This window comes from Penaeus monodon, chromosome 13 (genome assembly GCF_015228065.2).
Source record: "Penaeus monodon isolate SGIC_2016 chromosome 13, NSTDA_Pmon_1, whole genome shotgun sequence".
NCBI classification, from domain to species: domain Eukaryota; kingdom Metazoa; phylum Arthropoda; class Malacostraca; order Decapoda; family Penaeidae; genus Penaeus; species Penaeus monodon.
In genome coordinates this window covers 46052896-46062895 of record NC_051398.1, presented here as the reverse complement: position 1 = coordinate 46062895, position 10000 = coordinate 46052896, and the positions used below count along the sequence as shown (strand labels likewise).

The 10000-nt window shown below is 33.0% G+C and overlaps 2 protein-coding genes across 6 annotated transcripts in view; one reads left to right on the top strand and one right to left on the bottom strand.

The window, feature by feature from the left end:
• The window catches only part of LOC119580375 (fibrous sheath CABYR-binding protein-like), a 106687-nt gene extending 104660 nt beyond the window's left edge, over positions 1-2027 (top strand). For all 4 annotated transcript variants that reach the window (XM_037928495.1, XM_037928496.1, XM_037928497.1 and 1 more), the window contains one exon: positions 1-2027. This exon is cut by the window's left edge and continues 300 nt beyond it. The gene's annotated coding sequence lies outside the window, so the exon portion shown is untranslated.
• Positions 2028-4898: 2871 nt separating this feature from the next.
• Positions 4899-10000, bottom strand: part of LOC119580374 (lysyl oxidase homolog 3A-like) — a 17935-nt gene continuing 12833 nt past the window's right edge. Inside the window, exons 3-9 of one of the 2 annotated variants that reach the window (XM_037928493.1) lie at positions 9939-10000; positions 9367-9559; positions 9012-9170; positions 8735-8862; positions 8294-8424; positions 7738-7990; positions 4899-6814 (exon numbers count right to left, since the gene is read on the bottom strand). The exon at positions 9939-10000 is cut by the window's right edge and continues 141 nt beyond it. In XM_037928493.1, the coding sequence (XP_037784421.1) occupies positions 6692-6814; positions 7738-7990; positions 8294-8424; positions 8735-8862; positions 9012-9170; positions 9367-9559; positions 9939-10000 (1049 nt within the window). In that variant the 3' untranslated portion in view covers positions 4899-6691. The remainder of the gene's footprint in view (positions 6815-7737; positions 7991-8293; positions 8425-8734; positions 8863-9011; positions 9171-9366; positions 9560-9938) is intronic. The other variant, XM_037928492.1, reaches the window with a different exon arrangement.

The window sequence follows — 10000 nt, the reverse complement described above, 5'->3', positions numbered from 1 at the left end:
GTGATCTTATCATTAGAGAATGTCGCTTATTAAATGTGGGAATGTGAATTATTAAGAAATTCCTTTAAAATCATGAAGAATGAATCTACGTAGATGAAATAAAAAGGATCCTACATGAGAGACCTTGCTAACAGGCCATTCTGAGGAAGTTATGATGTCACATGCATATTTTCATAATTTGATTCAACCACAGGAAATATGATGATAATATTGAAAGTGCATGATTATAGTTTATTTTCAACATTTCACATATATCATTATGATTATTAATGCAAGAATTTTTCATTTTTAACATGTCTTCAGTGTTTATTACAATTGATGTCAATGAATATAAATGTGTTACTTTCTAAACCACCACTTTTTTCAGTGTTTTATTCATAGAATAAAGTATGTGTAGTCACCATGTTCTGAGCACAGAAAATGAACCTGGAAGTGCAAAACTTCAAAGAGAATTGTAAGATTCTGTGATTTTTTTTTTCTTTTTCTTTTCCTTTTTTCTTTTTTTATTGACATACTTGATTGGTGAAGATAAAATGCCATGTATGTCAAGCTATGCCAGTCCAGTTGCTTTGGTTATTAGCATGTAATTGTGAAAGGTGACTAGAGGCTGCGGTAGATACATAAGTAAATGTGTAGAGTACAGTATACGTCAGGAATATTGATTCTTCACTACTGGGAATCTAAAATTTGACACTGTATAGTACAGGAAAAGATGGTGCCCATTGTTATAGGACAGTTTTTATTCAGTGATTTACACAGCAGAGAAAAGTATGTTATGATTTCTGCCAGATAGTTAGGTATTTTATTAGAATTAAATGCAATTAACTGTGCTGTTTTATTTTTTTATTATTATTGTTTTGTCCACTTTAGATAAACTAAAGTTGTTTGCTGTAGGTAGTTTTCCAGTGTTTGAATACGTTTTACATATCCAAAGATTATCACCGATAGATGCTGAGGAATATTACTCAAATACCAGTTTTTATGCTATAAGCTTTGTTGTTCTAGCCATTGTTGTGTGTATTAGAAAGATTTACTACAAATATTTTAGGACATTTGCAGACTTTGAGTCCAAATGCAGAGTCCCAAAGCAAGTTTGATTCTCTCTATGGGAGGTCAGTTAGGCTTTCATCTTCATGATAACAGACACTTTTTTGATAGTGCTGTCTATAAATTTTATATTACAACCATCCAGAACCTATGATTGTGTCCTACAATGCTACACCTCCATAATCTTGTAGTACAGTGCTAGGAATGAAAAAGTATGTGTGAATGAACGTATGTATGTATGTATATATGTGTGCATGTATATGTATGGAGAGAATACACAGAGACAAATGTTTCAAAGAGTTATCAATATGGAGTAGTTTCATAGAGTATGATATATAATTAAATGTCAATATTCATTGTCTTCATGAATATTGACATGTAACAATTTGCAGTCTAAAATTATTCATTCTTATTTGTAATGCTTTGAACACTGTTTGTCTGTGTGTATGGTGGTGTTGTTTGTGTTTGCCTGTGTATGCATATTTGTGTGAAAATGTGAGTATTTGCTGGTATGTTCCAGGCATAATGTTTACCTTAGATAGTAAGGTATATTAGTAATCTAGTATCAGTTAAGGGTTGAAATATAGAAAGCCACATCTTAAGTCATATCTCTCCTCTTGGGGTCAACCTGGTATTGACTGTGATGGGGTATCCAACATCCGTGGCCAAGTGTTCAGTATTTTATGTATATATAAAGATTATATGAAGATTACGTTAACCCTAATAGATCAGTGAAGTGTGCGTGCATGCATGTATGTGTGCTGGGATGTTTTATTGCATCTAGTAAATTGTAATTTCTTTTTATTTCTTTAAATTATATCTGAATGATTGGTTTTTGCAAACATCTCTTATTGCATCTCAAAAAAAATATTTAGATATAAAAAAAAAAAAGATAATACTTTCATATGGAAGTGATTTAATCATATTATTCCCAAACAATTTGGAAGCTGTAAGTTGTAATCCTATTCTCCAATCTAGATTGCTGCAAGAGATGCGATTTCTCTTATTCTAATTTTGTAAATAGCTTTTAACGAAGACTTTATTTCTGAAAAGAAGTATTTAGGATTTTTTTATTTTAATATATATCAGAAAATCATTAGTATTAACAAGGGCAGAAAAATCCGTAAATGTGGTTTCCGCAGGTCTCCCTCACAAGAATCAGAACACTGACTTTCATTATTATGTTTCTACATAATTTTTTAAAATTACTTTTTCTCTGTATCTGAGATCAAAAGAGAAACTGGTTTTCATTTTGTAAATAGCAATTAGATAAAATTCATAGCAAGTTAATATCTCTCCCAGTCACAATGAATAGATGAAAACAGGGGTAAATAAATATATGTATATGTATATATATATATATATATATATATATATATATATAAATATATAAATATATAAATATATAAATATATATATATATATATAATATATATATATATATATATATATATATATATATATATATATATATATATACATACACACATTTGGGATTCAAGAAATAATAAATTGCAGTGAAAATGAAGTTAAGGGACACAGACTACTCCATAGTATCAAGTCTCCAAATTAGTTGATCCAGAAAGCCGTTTGTTAACCTTTTTGGCTGTACCTCGCGTTGTTCTTCAGGCTAAAACTCATGGTACTAAATAAATAGAAAAAAAAAATCATTCTATATGCATAACATAAAAAAGTTACTTAGATCTTTAGTAGAGTTCACACACTGTACAGTTTTAAATGAAGTTCAGTCCCTCATCTTAGCCTAGTACTCATAGCTGTACATACTGCAATCATAAATGGATGCAAAGGATATTACATGTTGAGAAATGTACCTCAGTAAAATGGCCACTTGCCAAAGAGAATTTCTCCTGCATTGTAACTTTAAATGAATGTCAGTGCTCCTTCCTGTGAAATGATATTTTTGTGATATTTGTTGATCATTTACCAACAAAAGATATAACCCTGTAACTCCGATTAAAATTTTTCCTTAGAAGAATGAAACAAATGAAAATGCATAGCAGTTCAACAACTCCTCTAATGATTTATGTTAATCCTTTTCGGTGAATTGTAATCTCAAACCTTGTATGTCATCTATCTCCATCTTCTTAACAGATTCCATGATATTATAACCAATTCCATAACTCTGTTACACTGTTTCTTGACATAATTTATTTGTAACCTATATATGCAAATATATTATTTACTTCTACAAGGGGAGGATTTCTTGTATATTATAAAAATCACACACTTTGTATTAGTCTTTTTTATTATTCTCAAATTTCTGATTTCTGCAGATTTGACAGTGATAAAACAACTGCAAATCCTCTTGGCATTCTCTTGAGGAGAGTGTTGCAATAAATATTTTGAAGCCAATTTCTTCCAGTTTTCTCTTTATATAATTATATTTTTCATTATTTATGGCCTAACTCAAATGTCCTGATAATATGACAGGCTTTGGCATCAATGATCTCCTAAAGCATACAGATCTTGTTAATTACAGCTGACCCACACATGGGCTCAGTTACCTATGAGCATATACTGGCAGTATTTACAATTTTTAGGATATTTTGAACCCTGTTACATTCTTGAGAGCCACTGTAATACGTAGTTAAGTGGTCTCTCCTAGCTTATATCCTTAATGATAAGCTAAACTAAATCTTCCCCTAAATATTTGCTTCACTTCGGTGAGTACAAAACCCTGGGCTTCGACATGTGATATTAACCCGTTCCGAAACCACCACAAACAACAGGGATCCTTGCTACTGATGTGTTGGGTCACGTAAAGTTAGAATAAACGTTTAAGTATTTATTTTCAAAAAGATGATAAAGATATTAAAATTGATTAGAAAGAAATATATATACAAGTATATATGGCTATTCGTGTATCATACGAGTTCTTTTGAGTTTACAGAATCAAACTTTACAAAATGACCCAATACAAGAGGTAGGCTCGGAGCTACCAATGTATATCTGGTGGAAGTATTCAATACTATTTCTATATCCTGTTTTCGATGTTTACATGATGTCAGTTTTCAAACCAAAGATGTATAGTTTTAGGAATGAAGTTGAAAGAAATAAAATATTATGGCCTCATGGGCATTATGCAATATGCTGTGTTTGTTTTAACCTCATATTTTTTGTCTTGCATTCATACAAATTCAATTATTTTGTGTATGTAAATTGTTAGCTGATTGTGAACATCAAATGATATGACAAATTTGATAAGTCATGTATTGTTCCTTCCACAAAAACATTCTAAAGTTTCAATTGGTCATGTTCAATTCTCTATAACAGGGGCATCAATCTCATGGCCTTTGTTCACTCTGCATGTGATAGATGAAATAAAAATTGGTTCAAAAAAGGTTTTTAGCGCCTACTCTAAAATCAGTATAACTATGAAATCCTTAGATTCTGCAGTAGGTAAAAAAAAAAAAGATTACAAAGGTAGTGTATAAAAAAAAAAAAAAAAAAAAAAAAAAATCCACAGAGCAATGTGTAACTGCTTTTCTCTTCGAAAATATCCATTTAAAAGTAAGAATAAAAATATTTTATGAGTGCTTAAAAGTAAAGCCTTCCAAAAAATATGTTTTATTAATAATATAGTTTTGCTTTATCACACATTCTAGGCAGAATTCCCTAAGTAATTATAATCATTATATATATAATAATACAAAATGTTATATATATCACAATAAATATATGAAAATAAGCACTAAAAACATGACCTATACATCATATTCAGAAATATTAAGGAGAAAAGATAGTAAAATCTTTGAGTGAAAAATATATATATGAACAATAAGGTCACATATTCAAACATACTTTTTTAAAGGTCCTAATAAAAAATAGTGTCTACTTGTTAACACCCTTTTATTATGCAAAATACATTTCCCCCATAAATATCTGCCTCAGTTAAGGAAATGCAAAAATCTCGTAATTATGTCTAGAAACAAAAATAAATGTCAATATCAAATATACATTATCATGAGCAAAATTGTTTTTTGAAAAATCATTTTTTTTGGGGGTTAATAGATTAATTCAAGTTACATGTTAATATAACTTACATATTTATTAAGTACAATATCCTACTCTACTACTGGTGAGTAATATCCCAAGAATGTTACGAGGCAATAGCATTTATTTAAATATTCAGCAAAATTACACTAATCTACATAATAAGCACACACAGATACTAGTGTGTGAAGTGGCAGTGAGTTTATTACCCAATAATATGTTTGGGCAAAGACTAGTTACAGATACTGGCTAATACTATCATACCGCATATTATTATAGAAATTGGTTACCATGAGAACTTCATCTGGTTAACTAAAAGTAATGATGTATTCAAATCTTAATCTGAAGTTATCAGCACAATTAAAATTAATTTCACTTTCAAAATACCTAGATATATTACATTTCATCTATTCTAAAATGTTAGATGCATATATATATAATATATACCATTTTACTATCATGAAGGTATTTTGATGATTACCCTTTGAAGTTATTATATTCATTATCAAGAATAAAAGAAAAAAAAACACTAATAAGATGAATGTACAGTTCAACAAACAAAAACAACAACAATCACTCTAGCCTTCGTGTTACGGTCGAGTAAGCGTGCAATTTCCAAGCCATACACTTGTTTTAGTGTAAATGAACTCGCAGACGGCGGCATTGTTGTCAAAAGACATCTCTCCTACTTTGAATTCGGGGTTTATTGCCAGCTGAAAACCATTTCAAAATCTTGTTGTTAACATAGTTAGAAATATAATAATACTAAAAATACTGTAATACTTCCTGGAGACAATCGCTGGAACAAATATCTTTGATAATTGTTCAATGATTTTTTTAAATAATAATTTCATTAATAAGGAGAAAAAGTTATGACAAAAATCACAAAACTTACTTAAATACTATATAAAGATGTAGTTATGCATTTGCATTAAAACACAAGTTTAAATGAAGTAAGAACTGGACATAGATGTAATATTTAACCCTATGTTATTATATGTATAATGCACAATGGAAAATATAATTGAGAATCTACATCATCAGTAACATAAACATCAACATATTTTCTTTAGATTCTTTTTAGTTCCTGAGATTCTGCGGCTTTTCAGATATGTAGTACATGATATGGAAAAAGATCAATACATCATCCACAGATACTTACTAATAAATATTCATGTATATTTACGGATTGTCTAAAAATGGTCTTAAAGACAGATATATGTTATTCACCTTATGAAGACTAAGAAATGATAGATGTAGAAGATATAACAATTGATATTCAATGTGAATACCCAAAGTAAATCATCAAGCAGAAAAGTAACATAAATAGCCATAACTTTTTAGATTTAGAAGCACTTTCTTTCTGCTATACAAACACACTGATTGTAGTAAAGGCACAGAATCCAGTGGGTTAGCTGTACAGTTCACTTGGTTTCTCCAATGTGGAAAAGAAAACAGACTGCAAATAGATTCAACAACGGAGCCGTGGCCTCCATCACAAATGCCTCAGGGAACCAAAAGCATTAGTAACAGATACTGCCTCATGCATAGTGAATCTCAAAGACCAGAAGATGCTGTAGTTATTGGGGAAAAAGAGGTCTTTGTCTGAGGTGCTGCGTTTGCCATAGCATCAAGGCCGGGCGAGAGAACAATTGCCGACCCATGCAGTAGTCTCCGAATATATGAGTTCACACACAGCCGCGTTGTTATCGAAGGACATCTCTCCCACCTTGAACTCTGGGTTTACTGCTAACTGTAAGGATAGGTGTTGGCAAAATATTTGGGACTGAGTCTTTGGAAAATCATATCTGTTTATTTGAAAGTAAATATCATGGAAACCTTTTTTTTCTTTAGTATCTGGAAAACTGGTGATAAGATATAACTAAAATAAAGTTTAGATTTAGATTTTGTGTTACAACATTTCTTATGTAAATGTTCACTATACCCTGAGCTTAAAATAGAAGCATATAAAGCAATTATAATGAAAACCATGCACATGAAAATGAATTTTTCTCCAATAATAATTTTGTGTATTCATTCCTGTATTGTTTTTGCTTAAATATATACAGTACATATGATTTAACCTTATAAATAAAATGTAAAAATACCATGCACTCAATATCTGAAAGCAAAGGATTCCATGAACTAGATACTAATGGGACTTAATATCATAATCTTTTTACATTTGACATTTCACAAGTTCAAAGAAGAGAATAAATGAAGCAAATCAAGAAACGAAAACCACCTACACGCTGGTCAAATCAGTACGGACAGAAATGAATATATCCAATTAAGATTGCTCCTTCCGTTGCTACATCTTGCATAAATCGGTATGAAAATATTAATGTGACTGAAAGGCCACTTCTTGTGTGAGTCACAGTATGGTATAAGATTCTGACATCATTGAGACCAAACAAGACTTGTAAGTTAAATTCACTTCATACATCTAATATACAACAGATTATGCCTCCTATATAGTATCACAGATGCCTATTGTTGGAAAGTTAGTGTACTTGTATTGGATGTATTAGATAGTCCTTTTAAAATTATTAACAGCCGAATAATCTGTGACTATAATATTAATATGTCCCATTAATACCTAGTCCAATAGATGGGGATTTTGTATCATAATGAAAAAAATATCTAAAAAAAAAACAAAGATCACTAATGACTTACCTTAAAAGTATAAGTCCCTGGCTTGATGTCAGTGATGTCAATCCACTGGCAATCAATGTTGTATGCATAGGTGTCTGTGCAACCAGGACTAATGCCCTGGTCACCAAAGTTGGCACACTTGAAGACTGGTTCTACCCCAGGAACACAGTTGTTATCTTCCAGACAGAAAGAGGCTTTGTGCCCCTCGGCCACCCTGTTTCCATCTGCGTCTATGACGTCGTAGTGAGCAAATACTTCCATGCTATGATAGTGCCTGAAGTATGAGGAAACTATAAGAATACCTTATACCTTGTTTTATTTTGAGTAATCTAACTGGCAGGAAGACCAATATGGGTATGTGACATTCATGGTTGTAAAAAGGGATCATTTTCTGATACATGTGCTTCTCTGTGTAGATAAGAGTAGTTAAAATACTATGATTTATGTGATTAAAAAAGTATAAAATAAATACATATATAGGTGTCGGTACATCAACAAGTCTAAGGTTTGTAGAATAACTAAGATTATGTTACGACTGTATTTCTGCCCAGTGAATGAACATCTACTAAATACTTACATGTGACAGGCATGCCATTCCCAATACTGCTTTGGAAGAATGGGACGGAATGCCTCATTTCCCTGGTTGACTATACGTGCTGTGAAACGAAGGAGGCGTCTCGTGTCCAGATGCCAACCATAGCCGCTTTCCTGTTGGGCAAATATTGTAAATAATCTGTTCAACTCATCAAATGTCACAAGATTATTCATCAAGGTAAATCTGTCATATAACTGATATTCCTCTGGAAGTCTGATCTAACATCCACTTTTGAAATTGTATCTTTTATTAATAATAACATTTTATCATATAGTAACATACCCTACACTTATTGTGGCCAATGTATTATTGAATATACTAATGACCTCTCAAAAAAAAAAAAAAAATCTTATAAGGGAAGAGCAGACTTCTAGACTGTAAAAATGATTATACACTTATAATGGATGTTTCCATTAATGTTACCTGAGCTTTGACTGCAGATTGTGCAAGGCAATTTTCCTCCATTGCACACTGCAAGAAAAATAGCTGCTTATCCTCCAAGTGTGCAGAACGAGCCAACTCCAAGTGATCCGGAACCAGGTCAGCTATTTCTGTAATTTTATGCCTGCATGAGTCTCTTCTTGCCTGTCTTTCAAGTTTTCGTTTTAAGTCCCTTACCTTGGTCATATCAAGGTATATAAGGAATTTCTCCAATTTTTGGCAGATATCATTAAACCTTACACAGTACATCAGGACTTACTGGAAACACAAGTAACTCCAGCGATGTTGGGGTCTGAGCCTGGATGGGGACAAAATACGTCCCCAACGTCTTCGTGAAGGCACTGGTCAATATTATCTTCATTACCGTGGCACTTGATGCCACTTATAACTACGTTACTCATATTTCCTCCGAAATAACCTGCAAACAGTGTAAAGTCAACCCCAATGATAAAATGAACAAACTATTTTCTCGTAATTGTCGACACATATTACCGACTCTATGGGTACATCTGTAAAGAGACCGTGTACTTTCGTTACGCAACTGACAAGTAATAATTGTGTATGCATAAAAAGAAAAATCATACACTGAAAAATACACACTTCCGCCCAAATACCTGTAGATAAGGCTGCCTGGGCATAGTGCATCCCCAACTGCCGACACGCCACCATGCCCTCCAAAAGGCTCCATCCATCACCACAAATGAGTCCCCAAGTGCCATTGCTTCCAGGGAGCATGACCTCCACACGACCCTCCTGGTCAGACCGACCCCCCAAGAGTCTCAGCTTCGTCTTGCCCTCAATGGCATGCTGGAAGAAACAGGAGATGGGAGTGGTCGTGTATTCTGTATTGGTTTTGGATTGCCATGTATTTGCATTCGCTTTTATCTTAGCCTTAAATCATTCTCATGAACTGTCACGTATCCGGTAGTGTCTCAAGATGAATAGTTTCATCCCCCTTTTCCTCCCAAACAACATATAATTTGCATCCTTCATCTGTTCCTTAATCTGTTTATCAGTCAGACCTCTCTAACTTCCACATCTCCCCCCCACCCCCTCCTCCCAGCCTTCCCTTCCCATATTTCCCCCACCTCCCTCCCTTCCCTTCCCCCCCATCCTCCCAGCCTTCCCTTCCCATATTTCCCCCCCACCTCCCTCCCTCCCCCTCCCTCTTTCCCTCATATATTACCGATAATTTCGTCTTGTTGGTGACAACTGGCTCGTCCCTCGGCGGAAGCGTAGGAGCCACCG